At 39.9% G+C, this 22,356-nt stretch overlaps 1 protein-coding gene across 2 annotated transcripts; it reads left to right on the top strand.

The window, feature by feature from the left end:
• Nucleotides 1-822: 822 nt before the first annotated feature.
• On the top strand, nt 823-6,794 carry TFPI2 (tissue factor pathway inhibitor 2). 2 transcript variants are annotated; one of them, XM_027684814.1, is made up of 5 exons: nt 823-935; nt 1,042-1,221; nt 1,672-1,851; nt 3,104-3,277; nt 5,781-6,794. In XM_027684814.1, exons 1-5 carry the CDS (start codon nt 854-856, stop codon nt 5,879-5,881), a joined length of 717 nt encoding a protein of 238 aa, XP_027540615.1. In that variant the 5' UTR covers nt 823-853; the 3' UTR covers nt 5,882-6,794. The 2 variants fall into 2 exon arrangements, with proteins under 2 accessions (XP_027540615.1, XP_027540613.1); XM_027684812.1 differs by having other exon boundaries at nt 5,778-6,794.
• The last annotated feature ends 15,562 nt before the right edge of the window (nt 6,795-22,356 follow it).

Raw genomic sequence — 22,356 nt, 5'->3', positions numbered from 1 at the left:
TCCCTTTCTTCCCTGATCACACCCCATTGCCTAGTGGGATTAAAATCTGCAGAATAAACCAAGTCATGATATTTCCTGAAATCCATCTCTCTTTGCACTGGCCAGAGGTGTCATCGATTCATCTCCGTGGGTTTTCCCAGAAACCAAGCCCTTTGACGATGCCTCGGTTTTCTCAAATTCATCAGCGTTTTACACAACAGTATTAAACTAATTACGCGCGTTTGCTTCAGTGGCACTCGCTAGGCAGCCTGTACTTGATCCGGCTGTATCAGGAACTGCAGCAGGCTCAGCCCTTGATTTTCGGCGTCCCACCGCCCTCTACCCGGAGCCTCCGAATAGGGAGCGGCCTCAGGGGGGCGACGGCAACGGGGCGGGTAGAGAAGGCTTTCGCCAAGTGGCCCGTCACGGATTTCGCCGTGATTAACAGGAAATGCTCTTTGAGCACCATCCCGTAATGTGAGGAGGGCGGGGGAGGGGGACGGGACCGCCGGGGACCCCTGCCAGCTCCCCGTAGCCACGCAGCGGGAGCTCCTCCGCCATGGGCGGTGCAGCCCGGCGTGGAGCCAGCCCCGGCGGTGCCCCCCCGCCTGATCCCGCTGCTCCCCGCGACGGCGGCGGGGCAGGGGGGGCTGCCCGCGCCCCCCAGGCACACGCAGGCGCGCAGCTGCCGCGCCCAGGTGGCGGCCGGGTCAGCGGGGACCTCCTGCCCCGCTGAATCAGACCTTCCCCTCCCACCACATGCGCAAGGAGGGAGGTGGCCCGGGGCAGCCGCCTCGCTGCATATAAAGCGCTGCCGTCGGGCCGTCCAGAGCCGCTCGCTCCCGGGACCCCGCTGCCGCCCGCCCACCGCGACATGGACACGGGCCGCCGCCTGCCGCTGCCCGCGCTGCTGCTGCCGCTGGCCTGCGCCGCCCTGGCACAGCGCTCCCTCACAGGTAGGACCGGGCGCTCGGCGGGACCCCGCGGGGGACACGTGGGGGGCTGCGCGGGGCTGGGGCCGCCTGTGCCGGCAGTGGCCTGAGCCGCTGGTATCTCCCGCAGAGAAGCAGCGCGCCTGCCTGCTGCCCCCCGACGACGGCCCCTGCCGCGCCCTGGTGCCGCGCTGGTACTACGACAGGCACACGCAGAGCTGCCAGGAGTTCACCTACGGGGGCTGCTACGGCAACGCCAACAACTTCCTCACCTTCGACGACTGCGAGAAAAACTGCTGGACCATCAAGAGTGAGTCCAGGGACCGGCAGTGCCCCAGAGCGCCCCGGGGTGGCAGGGGGCTGGAGGGGATCTGCGGGGACACCGGGGAGGCTGCGCAGCTTGCGGGATGCTTTGAACCCACCCGGTGTATCATAGAGTCATAGAATTGTTAAGGTTAGAAAAGACCTTTAAGATCATCGAGTCCAAGTGATGTCCCTCCTGCTTGTTGCTGCTTCTTGCTGATGTCGATAGGCGGAGAAACCAGAATGAGTTGTCTCAGAGATGACATTGGGAATTTAATATTGCACCTACTGGCTAATCAATGCATCAGATTCCTCCTGTAAATCTTATCCCACTTTATTAAAGAATGCAGGTGGGATAAGCTGGGACTTGCTTACAACTGGAGTAATAATGTTTTGCCTACACTACCATGTGAATGAAGGGTTGATTTTACAGAGGATGAAATTATTTCTATTGCAGAAGTGCCCAAATTATGCCGGTTGGAGGCTGATGGAGGACCTTGCAGGAGTTATCTAAGAAGATATGCCTTTAACTTGAGCTCAATGAGATGTGAGGAATTCATCTATGGTGGCTGTTACGGAAATGGCAACAACTTCAGAGATTTGCAGTCTTGTGTGGACCACTGTCTGCCAGAAAGAAGTAATGGTTGTTCCAAATTTTTAATAAAATAGATGATTTAAAAGTGATATGAAGATGATACTTTATTTGATACTTTCCTCTGGATACCTGTACAGTGGTAATTTTGAAGACTTCTGTGAAGCAGAAGTTTATATTGTCCACATGAATTTTAATGTGTTATTTGTCTTAGCTGTTAATGAAAGAGCAAAAATGCTTTGGCCTGAATACTTCCATGGCTACATGCAACTGATTTCTTGACTTCTAGAGTCAAGGTACAGGTGTAGCTGAAGGGAAATAACAGGGTTGGAGATCTGTGTTGAGGCAGGTGTGTCAGACATTGTGGTAGTCATGTTCAGGGCAGTGATACTGTAATATAAAGCAGAAGTGCCTTTCTAAAATTCAGGCCTGAGAGATGGTGTTTGGTGGCTCGGGTTTTTGGCACTCAACAGCTCAGATTCTGATAAAAGTTTTGCCTGATGTGATTCTTCACTGTCTCTCCATATGAGCTTTAAATAAGAAAGGTTGTAACTATGAGCAGGTGACTATAGCTAAACATTGTCATGACCACCAGGTTAATGTCCAGTGCAAGACAGGATCTTTGAAGAAGAGAGATCTACCAGAATGTATCAAAGCTATCACTGCTTAACCTTTATTAGTGCTTGATAACAGTTATTTGTGACTGATGACAGACTGTCAGCATTTTCTTAGGTGAATGGTGAATTATTTTTAATTTCTCTGTTACACATCCAGTGAGCTGATAAAAGGTTTACAGCAGGAAAAGTAAAATTTTGTTGAGGCAAAATGAAACGTGATTCTTTTGAGAAAAGTGGTGGAATTTGTATTTTTTGCTGAAAGCATACAGAATTTGCTGGCAAAATTGTAGCAAAATAGTGCCTTTATTTTCTCTACAGAGGTTGTTCCACTGAAATTATTGTTATATTTCTACGTACATGGAATAAGACTATGTGAATATCTCAACCATCATATGCATGGCACCACCACAAATGGCCAAAGCTGATGAATTTCAGTTGTGGGACAATAATCCTGTTTTCTGGGGTGGTCTGTTGCTTTCTCAAATTCACAACTCACAGGAATTAGATGTAGTAAGTCTCTGAAGTCTTCAGTAATAGTAATGTCAATTCACCGGGAAAAAAAGCAGTTTAGACACAAAATTTATTGCAGGGTAAATTTTAAGAAGCCAGGCACAGAGATTACATTTATATAATTTTTCTTACTCCCTCTTTTGTTTTTCTTTGTCTTTTTTTCTCTCAAGCTGGTCCCTTGCTATGCTATAGCCCTAAGGATGAAGGACTGTGTTCCTCCTCTGTGCCTCGCTATTACTATGATGCCAAGACTAAATTGTGTAAGGAGTTCAAATACACTGGCTGTGGTGGAAATGCCAATAACTTTGTTACTGAAATGGATTGCTACAATGTCTGTAGAAAAGGTAAGATTTTTTTGTATTTTGTCAATTATAAGCAGATAAAGCAATCCACATACAGCAACCAGTATTTGCAGTGCTCTTTTACTTGCCTTGGCTTGCTACAAGAGTATGCTTTTTGCATTTTGGACTTGATGTTTTCACATTCAGGGAAAATTGAAATGCAATGCTAAATCCTTCTGGCAAGATCAGTGCAATGGAGGTGGTTACACCATATATTAATGAAGTGTAGAGAAGGCCACACAAAAAGACTGAGCCCACTTACTTACTGGAGCCCACAAGGAGTCAGTCTTTAAACTGTTCAGTACCTGCATGAACACTAATTAATATATCCTTTTATTCTGCATATTTTTTAAATAAGATTAATCAATTTATCTTTTCCCTTAGTATTTTCAGAAGTTACCATCCTACCTCGATTCCCTGCTGTTAACTCCCATTTCCTATTCCCATTACTAAAGATTTCTGCCTCATTAATTGTGCTGAGTAAACTGTTTCTGTGGCCTTGGGGGGAAGGCTTGGAATGATAATAGATTTTTCCTAATGGTTTTATTTAAACCAGCTACTGGCTGTGCTTGTAAATCAAAACAGTTACGGTTTTACTTGCAGTCATATGTTCACACCAGCTATTGAAAGTTTTAATACTCTAGTTTAACTCATTTTATATGAAAATAAGTGAGAGAGAGAAAAGCATAATTGTGTGTTCTTCCCTGGAAGACTCAGGAAGCAGACACAGCACAGTATTTTAAAAATTGATACTAATGGGAAAAGAATTTAAGACTGTTATCTAGCATGTACATTGCCTTTGGAAAAAAGAAAAACTTAAAAAGTAGCTTTGTTTTAAACATGAAATGCTTGAGACTGGAGTACTTCAGTATCGAAGATATGTAATTAGAAGGCTTAAGTTGGAAGACAACTCTTCTGGAAATCAAGGGCTGGGGCAAGGATTGCACCCCAAGCACTGTCCTCAGAAATAAAAATATTGCCTGCCAGTTAGTCATGACAATAATATTTCTGTGGATGACAAGTCTGAGTGTGTCTCTGCCATTGTAGTATTATAAGAGAGTCTTTAATAGCATGCTAAGTTTATCTGAGATGCTTGTGATTATCTAATTTGCATCTATTAGTACCTGTGAAGTGGTAGGGCCAGGCTCCAGTCCGGAGTGTGCAGGGAGAGAGGAGGAAGGAAACTGCCTCTTCAGCGTCTGACCTCCATGCTCTGTCCCTGCCCATGCCCAACCAGATCCACCTGTGTGTTCTTTCTTCCTCACTTTTTTTTTTTGGTGGAAGAAAGAAGTAGGGAAATGCTGTCTGTCTGGTAACTGGAGCACCAGGATAGCCAAACAACAAGTATCAGTTATAAGCTTTTTCACCAACTTCTGAATTTCACAATTCAATAAGGCTTGGTACAGCCAAAGACCAAAGTTAAGGGCATAATTAGTGCTAATTAATATACTGCTGTACATATTAATTTCTATGACTTGGGAGTGCATGGCAATATTAAGCAAATAATTCAGGCAACTTAAGCCACTCCTGTCCCACTCCCAAAATTTCCTCCTCAGCATCTTTCTTGTTACCTTCTGGAGTCTCAGGTTTAATTCAGTTGACCTTCCCTGTGGAAATATATAACTGCTCATTAAATTCATCTACAGTGTTTTAAGTGAAAAGGTTTCTGATTAATTTAATTTCAAAAAAGTTTATATTGGAAAAGAAAACAAATGCATTGGGTTGACAGCAAAAGGATCGAGAACTGCTGCTAGTATATAAGTAGCAAAAAGGCAAAGATTTTCTATCAGAAGTGTTTTCTGAACTGCACTCAAACATTTCATGCAGCCTTTGTAAGCATTTCTGGGATTAACTCTCACTGTCTTAGGCCACTCTGCAGCTTCTCTGAGTTTTGTGCAGAACACACATTTCATCTCTTGATCTCCCATAAACACCAGTTATATTTTAGCCTTTTCCCCGCTGTTCAGAGAAATGTAATGATAGTTTGGGGTTTTTTACTTGTGTATGGTTTTTGGTTTGGTTGTTGGGTTTTTATTTTTGTTTTAGGGACAGCAGTGTATTTAGTTTCATTCTGCTTCACTAGATAAGGACTGTGGGGGGAAGCCCCACAATTAAAGTTTGAGGTAGTGCAAAAGTGAGGCCATGTTCCATGGGAGCAGTGGAGCTGGTTAGATGGTTTCCATGGACACGGCCTCACTTTTGCACTACCTCAAACTTTAATTGTGGGGCTTCCCCCCACAAAGGACAGCTAGATAAGACTTTGATGCCTGCTCAGGAAAGGAGCAGCAAAGTAGAATTCCAGTACCAAAGGTGAACACACTAGAGATCTTACAGTGTGTGAGAATAGAGTGTGCAGAACACATTTTACAGTTTCTGATTTGTTTGTTATTATTGGACAACTGTTAAAACAGCATAACATGAGAAAAAAACAACCTTGCAAACAATAAAGAGTAGTAACAGTTTTGTCATGCTGTTTCCTTAACTGCCTCCTTTGTTTTGTTAGCAGGGACTCAGAAACCAAGAATCAACAAGCCAATGAGTCTATATCGCAGAAAAATAATGAGAAAACTGATTAAAAAACCTCAGATGTATAACCAGAAGTCTTAAAGCTGATGTGCACTTGGATGTTTGAAACACCTTCTGTTGATTCCACTTTCTTCTTTTGTAAGGTAGTTCCCACACAGTTTTATACTGACATGGTTCTGTCTTTCAGAACTCATTTTTATCTAACTTACTGTTTTATAAAGAACCGCATGTGATAGAGGAATGAACCTAAGTTTGGTTCTTCTGCTCTCTTGTCTTTGCAATAATATTTTGGCAAAGACAGGTGTTTAGATTTCCATGTTTTTATGGGGGAATGTTACTACTGCCTTAGGAGAATATTTCAGCTGTTGCAAATCAACTAAAATTTGAAAAGTCAATTGTGTCTTAGAATAACTAAGAAGAGAACAACAATTAAAGTCTACCACAGTTTGGGTTTTTTTTTGGCATCCTCTACTTGCTAAAGAAAAGGAACATTTCAAAAGTATGTTCAGAGATTTATTGCCCTGCCATTTTACACACTTTGGTACTATCATTTAAATAGACTGTCTTTTACAGTTAACATTCATAGTCAAAGCTTTCAGAAGTCTTCATAACAGTAGAAGAAATATAAACTTGAATCCAGTTCATCCCACAAGAGAGAATTGGGAATAGGGATACATTGATAAACACTCTGACAAAGGCAAGTTGAGTATTAAAATAACAATGTAGCCATTACCTTTCATGACATTTGAAATTTCTGTTACGTTACACTCCAGATTCTTGTATGACATAAATCAACATATTTGTACTGATTTTATGCTGATTACATCTGCAGAGGATCTTGGTATTTGTGTTAATGCTGTTAGGGCAGAACAGCAGAAGCTTCTGCAAAAGTGTAATCCCTCTTTTGAAGGCACTGTTTTATTTCTTATGGTAGATTATGCCTATGGTGATATTGCACATTCTTGTATGTTTTGTATTTCAGTAATGTCTGAATTTCAATTTATTTCACCTAAATATTTTCTAAATATAAATTTGTAAGTAATGTTAATAAATGTTTTTTGAGAAAAAGAGAGCTTGTTCTGTCATTATATGAGTTATATACACCAGTATGTGTAATGGAACCTATTATTTGCTAATTATGACTCTAGTAGAGTTTAGTTGTCTCTTGAGTCGTTTCCTTATACTGAGGTCTTCATTTGAGGAAAGCCAATAAATTGCATAGTTGTCAGCAGTTTTTGTGGCTCAGCTGGCTCTCTAAAGAGCTGCTCTCAAAGGGGTGTTTAGTTAAGCTGATTGTTTGCTGCTGGGTCTCCAGTTGGATGTTGCACTATCTGGGTAACACGTTGTTTGCTTGCTTGAAATTACATGGCTCTCAGATAGAAAAATTCAGATGTGTACTTTATACTCATTTCAGAGAGGCAACATGATGGGCAAACTAGTCAAGATTTGTTTTCTTACAGATGTTTCTCTCGTTGCTGGATTTTTAATCAAAGCAGTTATCTGTGCTTGCCATAGTTTTCTACCACTCTATTTCTGGTTCTTGGTCTCAATTTCTTATTTCAATTAATCTATTGCTTATTGCAGATGACTGAGGAAACTCTGACAGAAAATTGCAGGTAACTAGTGACAGTTTTAAGTGTTTGTCCCATGCCAAACCTCTTCTTTGGTAACCAGCCTTCAAACGGAAAGGGGCTACTCTAAACTCCCTGGGGGAGCCACAGCACTGCCTGTATCACTTCCTCTGTGTTGTGAATTTTGGCCATGCTATTTAGAGCAGCAGCTCAGAGTGTCCTCTGAATATTTTTTCATATCTAACACTAGTATTTGGGGCACCACAGCTGTATTTGTTGCAGATTTCTGACCATGGCTTATAGAAACGCAAGCCTGTTTCAGAAGTTAAAGTTCAATTTAGACACTGTTTTTAACTGTAGGGGATGACTGTCTTTTAACAACATCATCATGGAGTATAGTCTCTGGTAACATGTTTGAGAAATTAGTATTACTCCTTATCTCTCTGGGTCTTTGACTTATACAGGAGTATCTTTGGATGGGATGCAAAAGTGGAAGTGGACCTGAGATTTAAAGGGAGGCCAAAACCAGAGAGCGGCTCCAGCTCACTGGAGGCTTTTTGGTCTTGTAATTTGGTGCCTTGTCCCACATCATGACATGTCCTGAGCAATGCAATACCCAGTTAGTGTCCTGGAAAGGATCCAAGAGTTTATTATTCTTTTGCTCGTGCCCCATCAGGGGCTCAGTGAGAACTGTCTTGATGGCCTGGGCTGTACCCAGGATGCTGTAGTGGCCACTGCAGCCCTTTGTAATGCAGCTGCTCTGCAGGTGTTTTCTATCCTTGAATAAAAACATAATTTAAATTCTAAGGAAAAACATAATTTACAGTCTAAGGGCTTACTGCTACTCAGTGTAATTTCAGAAGCTTGGGGTTTAATTGCTTATCTACCTCATATCACACAGAAATTTAATGTAAACAATCCATAATTTTCACAAGGTTTCCTAGTGAGCAGACTCTAAAGTATTCTGGAGGAGGATGAGGGGGCAGGGGAAGAGAAAAGAGGGAGGCCATGGAAGTTTTTTGAGTTCCTTATTGAAGCTATTCCATAAATTGTACCATATTCTCAGGTAAATGCCTTATTCTCTTCTTTCTTCTTTTTTTTTAAGCTACAAAGAATTTCAGCTGTCACTGTGCTGCTTTACTTCACATTCTTAGGTTACTCTAATATCCCTTCAGACTGCTGTGACTTTGACTAATTTAAATAATTATCATCTACAGCCTTTTGTATGACTCATGAGTTAATTCCTTTTTCAGTTTGCTGATGAAACAACACCGGCCCAAGCTTGGGCCAACTGTTAGTGTTTTGCCACGTTGAAAATTAAGACAGCCCATACCATCCTGCAAATTAGCTTTTATTATAGTAGCCAGTGTCCAGCATCTGATGATGTGTGTCACAGTGCAAATTTCTACTGCAGAGGACGGAAGCAGGGATTGTAATCAGTTGGGTTCATCTTGTCTTGCATAGGCAAACTGCCACTGAAACTCATGACTAGTGATTTGCATGGGGCAGTCATACCTGCCACTGAAAAGTAGTTGCTGGAATAAGCAGATTTTAATAAACTGCATTGCAACATTGCTCCCCTTTAACTTTCATTATGACCCATAATTCCAGTTCATTTCTTAGTGATAACTTGCAAAGAACTACATAAAAATCTCCATAAAAATGAAAAACTGCACTGATTTTTCATCATAGATCTGTGACAAGAAATTGCTTTGTAAAGTATTTCCAGAGTAGGCGAGTGGCTTCATCTTTTTATTTCAGTGGAATTTTAAGTGTCAAAAAGAGAAAAGGAAAAAAAAACATGGGGAGTATTGTGGAATCCCTGTGGTAATATTTCTATTGATAAACTAAGTGATGGTGAACAGAATTTAGCCCATCTCATTTTAACAGTGATTTGGCCCAATAAATGGCTTTCTTGCAGTTCCATACTTTAGGAGCAAACTGGTGATGAGTTCAACTTGTATCCCTGGAGTCAGATTTCTGATTGCCAGAAGTATCCCTGTTTCTTTGCCTCTTCTCATCAGCTGAGAAGGTGAAAAACATAGAACTTTATTTTAGAAAAAAAATCATCTATTAGAAATAGTATGCCACATAAAAAAAAAAAATTCCTAAACTTGTGTCTCAAATCACAGATGAGAGATTTTATCCCTAAGGTTGAGGTCAGCCATACTGCTGAGGGCAACTGTTCTGATATAGACAGGGATAATAAATCTGTTCTACTGGATGAATGCAGTCCAGCTTATGACTATGTGAATCTGGAAGAACCACATTATGTATGTGCCAGAATTATTATGCATTTACATTAGTGTTATAGAAAGCAAAATCTACCTCATTATCTTTCTAGAAAGAAAGACTATCACTGCCAATAATAGGCACAGAGATACTTGCTTCTCTCATTTTTCAGTATATGGTGGTCCTGTACAGTAGTGTTTATCATCTGACAAATTACTTAATTGCTGAGGAGAAGGGTGTTAATCATAGTATATACAGCCTAATGAACAGCAATGATATTTAAAAAGTAATCTATGTAAACAAGATGCATAAAAGCATGCTGTTTGAGGTATTAGCCTCTGATGTGACCATGAGTTATAATTTCCAAATTATTTGGAAATGAGCATTCCCAGCTCATACGTGAACTATTTATAAAAGAGAGATAGTTCAGGCAAGTTAAAGACTAATTTATGAAATATAAAACATTGTATCTATTATGTGGGAATAAAACAAGTCACTTTTAATGAAGGTTCCCTTTGTACTGGCAGCGCTGACCATAATTTCAGATGAATATGGACAAAACTGATGTCTTCCAGACAAATAGGATTAGGTGCCTAGCTGCTTGTGTGTGGAGGCTTTTGAATGCAGTCTCAGCTCACAGCACATCACATTGTCTTATTTGGTGGGGCTGAACTTTGAGCTGGTGAGCATACAGTATTATTGAGCCTTATTATTTTCTGAGGCCAAACCCTCATTAAGCACCTTAATATATTAACTATAAGTTAAGTTCTTTAATATATCTGCCATCTAAATTACAATGGTTTTGCTCAGTGAGCTTTCTTGGAGGGAGTGTACTACTCAGGAACTTTGCAGCATCTTTTCTAAGACGGCAATGCCTGTTTACATTTTTAAAAGCTTAGTGTGAAATGCACTACTAAAACTCATAGTATGTAATAAATGCTTATGAACACTATTGTCTATGGGATATTTTTTTGTGTGTGTGGGAAGCAATATAAGGAGGATAGATTATACTAATAAAAGCTATTTAAATAGTCAAGAGAGTAAAGGCATTTACTGGCATTACCAAAGCAGAAAAGAGCTTTCCATCATCACAGTAATTTTCAACAAGGAGGAATCTTGAGTTTTACTGATGTTAAAGAAGAATATTTTATAAAAATACCTCCAGTAGAAAGCAGCACAACTAGCAAGGCTTTTTTCCTCTTTCTCCCTGAAAGGGGGAGGGAAGTCTCATGAGAAAAACAGTTACGACAAATGGTTATTTACTCTCTCTCATGGATCCAGGCTGCTCCACTGGAGAACAAGGAACCTGTACAATCCCCCCTGTGCCAGCCGAAGGGACCCTACCACAATTTCAACAAGAGCTGGAGAGAGTCCAAAAACTTCAATAACCTCTTTTAAGTGCAGAAACATGATCTGGCACAGAGCAGCATTCCCTTGTAGCAGCACATGTATCTGCCTTACCCGAGCTCTACTTTGCCAGTGTTCATCAGCGGGTGCAAGCAAATAAACAAAGGCTAAACAAAAAATTTCCTACCTTTATTTTAGTGCCCACAGAGTTGCTGGATGTATGATGTGAAGGATTGCATGCTCTAGTGGGGCAACTAACTCACTGCTTTACTCCAATATGTCTTCAAATAGGATTAGAACTAAAACTGCTATGAAGCCTATTCTATAAAACACTGGAAAATATCTCTTTTAATATTAAAGACATTTCCTTGATTAGGTTTTATCAGGGTTTGTTGCTTCCAATTCTGTCAAGACTCCTCTTTTTAAATCTAAATCAATGTTCAGATAATTAGAGATCAGTTTATATTGAAAGAGGAAATTTAAAATCTCCCTCATATGGTTTAATTTCATCAGATAGCTTGGATATTCTTCCTTCTGATATATTATACATTAGTAGACACCTAAGTGTAACTTTTGTACTGGCAATTAAAATGGGTTCCTTAACCGGTCTCATAATAGCTATTTTGCATTCTTCTAGTGTGAATTAACTTAAGCAGTACTAAAATAAAACAGTAAAGTATGAATCACATAAGTTCTAATTATCATAAAACTTTTTAAAGCCAGAAAGACTAAAAAATAAATGTGTCACTGAAGTAGATCTCACCTTATTCTGTTTTCTAATTTTATATATTCTTCTTTAATCTGGGACTCAAAAAAGATTACAGACTCTGCAGTTATGCTGATGGAAAACTGTTCTTGATCTCCAGATATACAATAAAGAAGCTCTTTCCAAACCTATTGTGATAGAGTTGACAGAGAGTCATGCAACTCTTTATTGCCTCATTTTTTGAAGAGACACCTGCAGTTTTTCTATCCCCAACAGACATGAATGCCTTTGAATACAACAGTGAGCACTCAGTAGCATTGAATATTGAAGTTTTCTTTTTTCTCAGTTTTGAGAAATCTGATTTCTCAAAAATTGCTTTCTGATTTCAGCCCATAAAGTGTTAGGGAGGAGTGTGCTGAGACTCAGCTGCAGAGGGTGAGGCTCCAGATCTCAGAGCCTCAAAATGCCCTTTAACTATTTATTGCTGAAACTCTCAGCTCTGTGAAGAAGCCACTGAGAAACAGCTCAGATGGCTTTGTGGAGAGAAAAGAGATGGGTCATATCTTAAGCACTTGAGAAAGGTAAATCAGAGGAAAATAAGATAGTCTCAGCTCTTACACGCTCCCTCCTGATCACAAGAGATATTTTTGTTAGTTGTGCAGCAATGTTCATTCCCTGGCTAAGAAATCCTAGGCGGGAAGGAGGAGGGGAGAGCATTCTTTGACTCATTGCACTTCCTCTTGCTTTGCCCACTTGAACAGCCTCTGCCTGCACCATGTTCAAGAAAAAACAAGGAACTGCCAGACCCAACCATGTTCTCAGTGCTTATTAGCCAGGTGAACTCCAAACTCCTCTCAGCCCAAATTTTGCTATGAGTATGAACGACTGTCTTAACTGAAGTAATGCTGAAAATGCAAATAAGTTTTCTGAGGACATCACAGAAAAACTAAGGATACAGGAGAGTCCATCCTTCTGGGTACCCAGGGCACTTCCCATTGCCATTGCCTGGGGAAATCCCTATTCCCAGTGCAAGTCACAGCCTGTGCTGGGAGCATTGCTTTGATTTGAGGACATCTGTCTCAGTGTTGTGCAGAGCTACAGGCAGCTCACTGCTAGAGACATGGGCTGAGGGTACAGAGCAAGAGGAGCAGGGCCTGGGCAAGGACACAGGGCTGGGGGTGTCACTCTGAATGGGGGTGGGGAGGTGGCTGTAGGGAGAGGGAGAGTAGGAGTGAGCAGAGAGGCTCCCACCACATGACCTGGCCTGCTGTGGTGCTGAGGCCGGTGACAGAGGCTTCCTTCCCTGACCCTTTCAGCAAATCCATCCCACTGTCTATTCTGTACAGTATGCTCTGTGATAAAAGCCGCATATTTTATTTCAAGGAACAATATTGATTTACATTCTTTGAGCACTACATGATAAACTTGTTGGCCACATGGTCATATTACAGCACTATCATATACCAGCCAACATATAAAAAGCAAAAGAAATCAAAAATTCAGCTATCTGGACTTTCATGTGGGAGCATAGAGTATTAATAGAGCTTTAAAATGAATCATTCTACTGGTCAACAAGTCTAAAAGGTAGTGTTTTTCACCCTCAGACACCTGAAAACATAAAATAATAACAATTTTTTTTCCAGTTGATGCAATAAATCTCAGCAGCACTGAATGCTCCATAAAGCCCACTAAAGCATGAGTGATATTTTTGCAACTGCTGAATGACTGTGACCGCTCTTTCCCTATGTCACTGCTTTCAAACTAAGCAAAGGGGAAAACAGATGGCAATAAATGCATACCTAGCAGTGGTATAGATTATTTGTAACTTTCATTCACTATGGTCAAACTTATTCCATTAGAAGTAGGTTTGATAAAATCTATTCCATTAGGAGTAGATTTGATAATGTCTCTTTCAGACGCTTGCATAGTCATGGTCCAAAACATAATTAGGACTGTCTTACTGTGTGGTTTTTTTCTGCTAAATTTCCATTTAAAAGTTAGTTAACGTTCAAGAAAAATGCTTATTTTCCTAATCAGCAGGTATGAAACTCTGCCTTGACTCAGTGCACTACCTTAATGCATATGTTTGGCCTGTACAATGTCCCCTTTACTAGTAATGGAGAGTTTGAAGTCCGTACTTTGGTCTCTGTTATTTCTTCAGCTTTAGTAATGAAGAAGAACCAAAAGGAGCTTGCTGGGTAAAGAACTGCACAATACTGTATCTGTACAGAGAGTATTTGTACAGCAAAGGTGGAAACAGAAGGGATCAAGAAACAAAGACTGCATTTATGAAGGTGTTTGATTTGTGGGATTTTAATAAGTGCCCAGCTGCCTAACTCCTATTGATAAAGTGGGAATTTCCCAGGAACTTTTAGAAAGTGTCTAGGGTGCCTTATCTCTGTTCTTGGACATTTCTATCTATCTTTATTTATTGAGGTAAATATCTTTGAAAATCTGGTTTCACCTCTCATTTTCAAAGCGGTTGAAGACCAGATGGTTTACAGTTCATGCAAAATGTCCTGCTCAGAATCAGACAATTTGGCATTGCCTAACATTAGGACTCTTTCCCTTCTTGTGTGCCAGGTGCCAGGATCTCAGCATGCAGTGCTCAGCAAGTTAGGTCACCAAGAAAAGGATGTGAAGAATTCTGCCTATTAGGTGGGCAGCTGCCTACAATGGGAAAGCTGAAAAAGAGGAAAATAAGCGAAAAATGCACATATAAATACCCAACTTGGAGAACTGGACAGAAATGAGTGTCTCCATCTATGCAGAATCTAGCAGAGACTGAGCAGAGGCTGGGCCAGATCCCATTCTCTGCTACCTTCTGCCTTTGAATCCATAAATTTGGGGCAGGGAATTTTGTAACATTGGCAGTTGCCCAAAAATTCATTAATTTGAATAAAGAACAAAAATAGTATAAATTCCATAAATGCTGCAGTATGAGAAAGTATCAAGATGTGAACCACCTCTGTTTCCAGATTTACAAACCAGAAACCTGTCTGGCATTTTGTGTAATCAAAACCACACCCTTTTCCATTCAGCTTTGATTTATTAACTAGAAAGCTTCCATATCATTCCCTCTTTCCATGGTTGCTTGTACTATCTACAGTTTTAGATAACATAAAAGAAAGTTTGCTGTGCCAAAGATGGTAGTGATTATAATTTCCATTTTTTAACATAGTTATCATTTTGACACTTCTACTTTATGTGTTTTCCAGTTCTGAAGTGAATCATACATGGAAAAAAATAAAACCCTTCATATTAAATCAGTCTCAGAATACCAGAAAAAACAGCTACCGCACCCTGTGATTAATTCATTAATCCATCTTTCAAAACAAGCAATCTAATTAGCTTGCAAACAAGAAAATGACGCACACGTGGCTCTTCAAACAGTGTTGACATACTGAATAGTTTGGATTCCTGCAATACACAGCCTTTCACTTGCTCCTTCCAGTTCCAGTTAAGACTCAATACCAGAACATTTTTGATCTTGAAGGTTAGTTGATGGAATGAGCTCCCGGTTCAAGGCTGGGAAGCAAAGAGCAGATCTCTTTGAGGAAAGCTGGAATTTCAAGTGCCTCTAACTGTCAGCCCTGAACACAGTTGACTGAAAAATAAGCAATTTTAAAAGATCTGAGTGCTGTCATTTGGCCTCTTCATGAGGACTAAAACACAATCAATGTCTCATACCATATATATTTATATACATGAAAGAGAAGGAGAACTGATGGAAGCAGACTGCCTGGTGAAGATTGCAAGGACAGATAGGTCTGTCAGCTCAGTTAGGGGAACTATACCACAAGAGGCCACAAAGCCATGTAAAGTAAGGATGATAGTTTGCTGGGGGGCAGGGCGGGAAGGAGGGGCTGGGACTGAAGCTGAATTTAGTATATGCCTATCATCCAATTGAAAGGGGATCCAGAAAAAGTACCAAATAAAAACATTACCATTCTATTCATAATGATACAATTAGCTTTAAATATTTCTGAAAAATCAACCAGGATAAACAGGCTGATTTTAATCTCTTATTTAATAACTTTTGTCCTTAGGTGATGGTTTTTATTCTCCCTGTTTATGTCCGACTCATTGCCATGTCACAAAATCTCAGAAACGGGACTGACATGAGCATGGGGTAACCCTCAAGGTCTCTGTCATGGCACCCACAATCTCAGTCCTTTCAGCTAACGGAGATGCTGCTGCACTGAATTAGTCCTTGTCATCATCCAGCAGGGATGTGTTCTGGTACTGACTTCTTGACTTTTTGCCTTTTTGCCAACATTTTTTGTCACGGACTATGATATAAGTGGATTTTTTTTCTTTTTGTCTTTTTCTTTTTTCTTTTTCTTTTTTTTTCTTTAAATTTCAACACAAACAAACTTAAGATGTTAGCTGTATTCATGACTTTGTTTATTTTTGAAATCTGTAAGGAACACAATCAGTTTCTAAGACTTAAATTCTCCCATTGACTGCTGAAAAGAGAAGAAAGCTATAAATGTTACAGCAACAACAAGGAAGATGAATGGTCTATCACATTTACCTATGTCTGACAAGATGTCTTCTGTCACACCTAGTGTCTCGTTAGTGGCTGGGATGGGTGGAGAGTAGCATGAGAAAATACATATACACCTTACGTGTTGTGTAATGGTTCTTGCGTCAGTTCCCTGCACGAGCTGAATCAGAAAGCGCTTACCGGGTGGCCTTGTAGCAGATTATGGGAAAGGCCAGAGATTTGGGTTCATGTGGATCCAGTCATGCTAATAAAACAACAGGGAGGTTCACAAATGCATTGATGGTTGAAAATGACCAACATAAGAGTAAACCACAAACTGATGGAATTCATTCTGTAGAAGCCACGCAGTAAGGAACTTATGGGAAGCAATCAGAGCACTCAGTACATGTGAAATGCAGGCCTGGTAAGCAATGCTGCTTGTCATACCTCAAAATTTCTGTCCTTTGGTTAATCCCAAAGTCTCACAGGTGATGCATTGTTAGTTCTACTTATGCTGTCCTGAGAAAAAGGGAGGTCCTTTCATGATCATTTTGCCAAGCAAGAAAGAGAAGCCAAATAGTTTCTTCCACTGCTAAGCTGGAACAGAAATAAAAGCCTAAATATCATGATTTAATGACAGACTGGTATTTTAAGACTGAATTGCCTTTCAAATGTATAATTTTTTGTAAAAAAGTACAAGAGTAATCAAGTCCAACCAAAAAGTCTGTAAAGTAAGGACGCAAAATGCTTTGTTCCTTTCTTCCCTATGAATTGTACAGAGAAGTATGTTCTCACTAAACAGTCAGTCTCACTCAGACTGATATTTCTCAACAGTTTGTTTCTTTTGTAATGCTTTGACAAAGCTTAGTCAGAGATTTCATGTATACCCTGTACATATATATTTTCATATCAATGAAAAATATTGGAAACCTGACAGATGAAAAATTGGTATGTTTGTTTGACTGAGAAGTCACAAAGAAATACAGACAAAACCCAGTGTTACATTATCTGAAGATCCACAAGGCCTAGGAGTCCTTTCAGGGTGCTTATATGTCCACCATTAACACAGTTATTAGGGATGCTTCATCTACAGACAAGTGCCCTGTGTCTGAGGCGTTGGGGCTGAAGTTGAGTGGATAAGTGAACATAAAGAAAGTGCTTCAGCTTCTGCAGATGCACAGATTCCTGCAGATCCGTATTGTCCATTGTGAAGCTGCATTTTCTTGACGCTGCACATGAGCTAGGAAATCCCATCAACGGGAAAACTGGGGACATCTTGGTTCCCAGCGCATGGCTGAGCCTCAAGTCACAATCTCACAGATGCATTGTTGGTTCTATTTAGGCTGTCCTGTGAACAAGGAAGGTCCTTTCATGATCACAATGCAAAGCAGGAAAGAGAAGCCATGTCCTGTAGTCCAATTAGACATGTAGCTCTCACAAAGTTAGTGAAAGTTACTTGCAAGTTGAATCATAGAGGACCTAACTGATTTGACTAAAACAGAAGAGAAAAACTTTGATATCAGGCAAACTTCAGTTTGGGAAATTCTGGTACTGAATGCCAAGAAAACCAGCCCCTCAAGTAGGTAGTTTTCAGCACTACTACAGTCATGTCCAACTAGACCTCAGCACAGCAAGGCAAAGCTGGTCCATCAGCAGAAAGAAAGATGGACATACTCTTAGTTTATTTAGCCAAGTGTTTTCTATGTCAGTGCAATTTTATTTTATATTTAGTCTTATTGCATACTTTTTTTCTTCTCTGCATTAAATATTGAGATAGATTTGGAATTTAGTATAGTGGAAAGCAAAGATACTACAGCAATACTTGAAGGCAGACACCAGTGGAATTATCTTCACATATCATCGACCCATTCCCATACCTCAAATCTGCTTCAAAAAATAAAACTCATCAACATTTTACGAGCAGCATAAATAGCCACACTATTTTTTCAAAGCTAAATCTGCTCAGCATTTCCTCTTGTTGCACAAGACTGTCCTTTTTTACTTAGATGAACATCTTCTTTGATGTTTACCAAAAGGTCTGGTCCCTAAAGGTTTTTCATCTAAAAGACGGATGTATAGAACACAAATTATACTGAGAATTGTATAAGCGTATACATGAGCTCACTTGTATTCATTTTTTTTATTCACATAAAGTGGGTTTGGAAATCTTAATCTGGGTAATAGGCTATTCCTGCAAAGTCATAATCGTGGAACCAAACATCTATTTTTTCAAACTAAAGTTTATTAATACACTGTAATGTGAAAGAAGCCATTGTCTCCAGTTTGGTTTATTGCATAAAATAATGCCTAGTTAGAGCTATTTGGAGGAAACATGGATGGTTCCTTCACTTCTGAAGTCATATTTTCCCCCAAAGTTAAAATAGAAAGATTTGTTTATAAAGTGTTTGCAGTTAGCTTTTATTATGGACTCCTGGTTTTATAGTCCACTATTTTATGGTGTTCCATAAAACTAATCCAGAAGCATCCCACCATATCCATATTGTCAAAAGTCCTCCAGCCTTTTTCCAGGTAATATTCACAGAAAGTCTTGGGAATCCCATAGGATTTGGCTTTCAAACCTTCTTACCTAATTTGATGTTTCCATTTGCTTCATCAGTTTTAATTTTAGGCATGCCCTACCACAGCCAAATGTGACAATAGCATCTTTCAGAAAATCATGCTAGTTTTACCCCATTAGTTTACTTCCCCTAAAATTTTGCTTTGCGCTCTTTTAGCCCATGTAAGTCAGCTCATACTTTATTGACTTTACTATTGATAGACACTATTTAATAACTCTTCCCACACATTTGGTGAAAAAATGAAAACGAGTTAGCATTGCCAGTTAAACCATAAAAGGTTCTTAAAATGTAATAACCAGGAAAAATGCTGAAAAAACTTATTTCTTATAATAAGGATTTCTTTCCAAGTTTAAAAGTCGTTTGAATTGTCCTGAGGACTGCCAATTTTCTCTTTTTCTTTGGATTGTTATGACTCAAAAAGATATAATGTCCCCCAAAATACAACCATTCTGTCTATAAAATCATTGTTTTTCAGTAATGTTTTTGAGAAAGCATTTTCATGGCTCAGAAGGGGGAAAAATTCACTTTTAGAAATGGATGTCCATCAGCTATCCCAGGTCCTGCTGTCACAGTGCTGTGAAACTCAGCCCTTGGGGTACCGTTTCTGTTTCGCTGGGGTTTGGCAACAAATTGGGCTGAGGAAGTGATCGTTTTATGTGTTATTAAAAACAAAGTTTGGAACATGCTGGGCTGGATTTGGACAGAGAAGTCATGTGGTACTGTGGCACTGTGGGACAACTATCTGAATTTCTGCTATGGAGCAGACATTACCCTGTCCCTGATACAATTCTTTAATCCATTTTGATTCCAGTGCCACACAGAACTGACATACTCCACAATTAAATGAGATACCATTTCACTGATTACTAGAAAACAGAATAGGAAATTATACTCATCAATCTCAACTAAGAAGTTTTTAAAAATACAAAATATAACTCAATTTGAAAATCATTAAAAAGAAGATTTATATCATTGGTCATTAAAATTCATAAATGCTGAACTGATTCAAAATAAAAATTCCCTCATCTTCCAGGAAAGCCAGTTTTCTGTAAGACCAGACCTGCACATTATAATACAGCAAGAACCTCAGAAGTATTTAGGTGTCCAGCTCCCAAGCTACACACACAGCTTCGTATGTTGTGGCTGCCTAACAGTCCTCAGGGACTTGGAAACCTTCCAGAGTGCTGGGCTGGCCTTTATTCCTCCTTTCCAGAGCAGGAATTCTGTGAGACATGCTGCTTCCCACCCAAATAAGCATGGTGAGCACTGGCCCCAGACACTGATGTGTCCTCCATTCTGACCCTGCTTTGCACTCCCCAAAACCTTCCCTACACACTCCACAGGCTCCCTGCTTGCACAGTGGTATACCATGCCACCAAAGCCCACATTTGCTGGGTCTTGAAGCACAACAGCTTCAAAATGGGATTCAAAGAGGCAAGACTCCAATTATACCAAGACAGAAATTTTTTCTCCTCTCCTTCCAGTCTGTTGGAAATACCAAGGAGTTTATCTTCAGAGCTCCCAGAGACTTTTAGGTTATTTTTGTGTGGACAAGTTAAATTCCTCTTTTAATGTGATGGATATTTGTCTTATATGCACTTAATCTGAAGAAATAAATATTTCATATCCATGAAAATTTACTATGAGCCTTGATCATGACCTGTTAATGCCATACAGTGGGTGACTAATTTTGCCTATCATTTAGCGAGGTACAGCACTGTGATGAATGCACTCAACAAGGCCTAGTTACTTAACCATGACAACTGTTTGTGATGTTTGTGACATCTCACATGGACTGCTGTCACATTATTGCTGTGAAAAATCCTTACCAGCTACAAATTGGCACTGGTCAGCTGGATGGGCCACCTAAAAACCCATACCATATCCTTAATGAAATAGTAGTACTGATCCATCTTTTAGTGAATTTTCTGACTTCATTGCCATTTTTTACATAGGAGCTGACTTCCTGTTGATGAGGAAATTAGTGACTCAGTAGCTTAATAATAATAATAATGCAAGGAACTGTTTTGAACCATTTTGATTTCTTCTGAATTGGATGGATTAAATATTTGCAATATTACTTGAACTTCTGCCTGAATATTTTCCCAGATATAAGCTACATTTTCCTTGTTTCATGAACTGTTGATTTTCTGATTAAGTGCATTGGGTATCTCAAGAAATCCCCTGGGGATGGATAAGTAACAGGATGTTTCCTTGCTTCCTCTTGTACGATTGCTTTGGATGAATTACAAAGAAAGGGAGAGAAATGCTTCAGCAAGGCAAATTAAAATTGTTCTTTTATCTAATTTTATCTGCAAGTAGCCCACCTGAAGAAATTCTGCTGAGTGTCTGCCTGTACAATGAAAAGTCTCTGCCTAGCTACAGAGTCAATAAGAAAGGAATGAGAGGATAGGGAGAATATCAGTTTAGAAAGGACAGTGAATGATTCGGAAGACACGAGAGAAAAGACACTCCTCTGGTTAATTGCATTTCACCCCAAGTCCCATGAACATGACATTTACTTAGAGGTATTAGCTGCATCTCTGTGCATGTTAGTTCAATCTCCTTTTTATCTGTAGCATTTGACCCCAAATCTCGTTGTACTGAACAGATAAATAAACACTTAAAGGATATTCTACCTGAACTGGTAGAAAACATTATTTCAAGCTGTAAAAAGCCCACATAAAGGCTTAAGATAAACTCGCAAGAAATAGTTCTGGCTGAAGTGCCCCATGCCAGGCTGACATACAGCAGTCCATGGGAGGCTTGCCTTTAAGAGCCACCATCAGTTTTCTGCTGCCCAGAAAAAAGGATTTGAGAGGATTTAGAAGCTGATTTAGATAGTTTCTAGAGAGACAACACAAACATGTTACAATCAAGGGCCAAGCAAGTGTGGGAGCACTCTTGATTGTTGCCGTTGGGGGAGTTTGCATGTCCCAACCTCCTGACAGCAGCAAGGTGCCAATACCATGATGTGTACTTGTCTGTGTGCCAGCAGAAGCTTTGAAGTGTGCAGGAAAAGTTCAGCTGTGCTCAAAATCTGCATTATTAGTTAAAGATCATTCACCAAGCAAAAGAAAAAATAAATTCAAGCATATTTAATCAGACTCATCACAGTTGAAATGTGGAAATTCATAAACTCCAATGACATTCTTAAGGACTCTAAATTGTACATGGAGAAGGTTAACTCCCAACAAGTAGTGTCTACCATACTTGGCATTTAAGGTAGCCAGTACAAAGAGGTCTGGAAATGGGCCAGGGGGACTCAAGTAAGTCTCAGAAGAGTACTACCCTATCATTCCAGTTTAGTCACCACCTTGAACTCTTCCTTGCAGGGAAGTCTGTACTAAATAACATTGCTCCTTCTGTTTCATCCATCAGCTCAATGGTTACAGCTCTTACGTAGATGTGAAGACCTACAGTCAGTTCTTTCCTCTGCTGAGACGTTATGAACCACACATTCTTCTTAAACACTATAGTCTTACAATGTAGCTTATTTGTAGCTGTTTCTTTCAATCTCTTTTGTGGAAATTATCCCATAATTCAGTATTCATTGAAAGACAAAGATGTTACTAAACATAACTATATTCCAATGGAATATACAAAAAAGAGAGAGAATTGGATTACAGTAA

This window comes from Neopelma chrysocephalum, unplaced genomic scaffold, assembly GCF_003984885.1.
Source record: "Neopelma chrysocephalum unplaced genomic scaffold, ASM398488v2 Primary Assembly neopelma1_67, whole genome shotgun sequence".
In the NCBI taxonomy this organism is placed as follows: Eukaryota; Metazoa; Chordata; class Aves; order Passeriformes; family Pipridae; genus Neopelma; species Neopelma chrysocephalum.
Note: the sequence above shows the minus strand (reverse complement) of the source record. Positions and strands in the feature narration are given on the sequence as shown.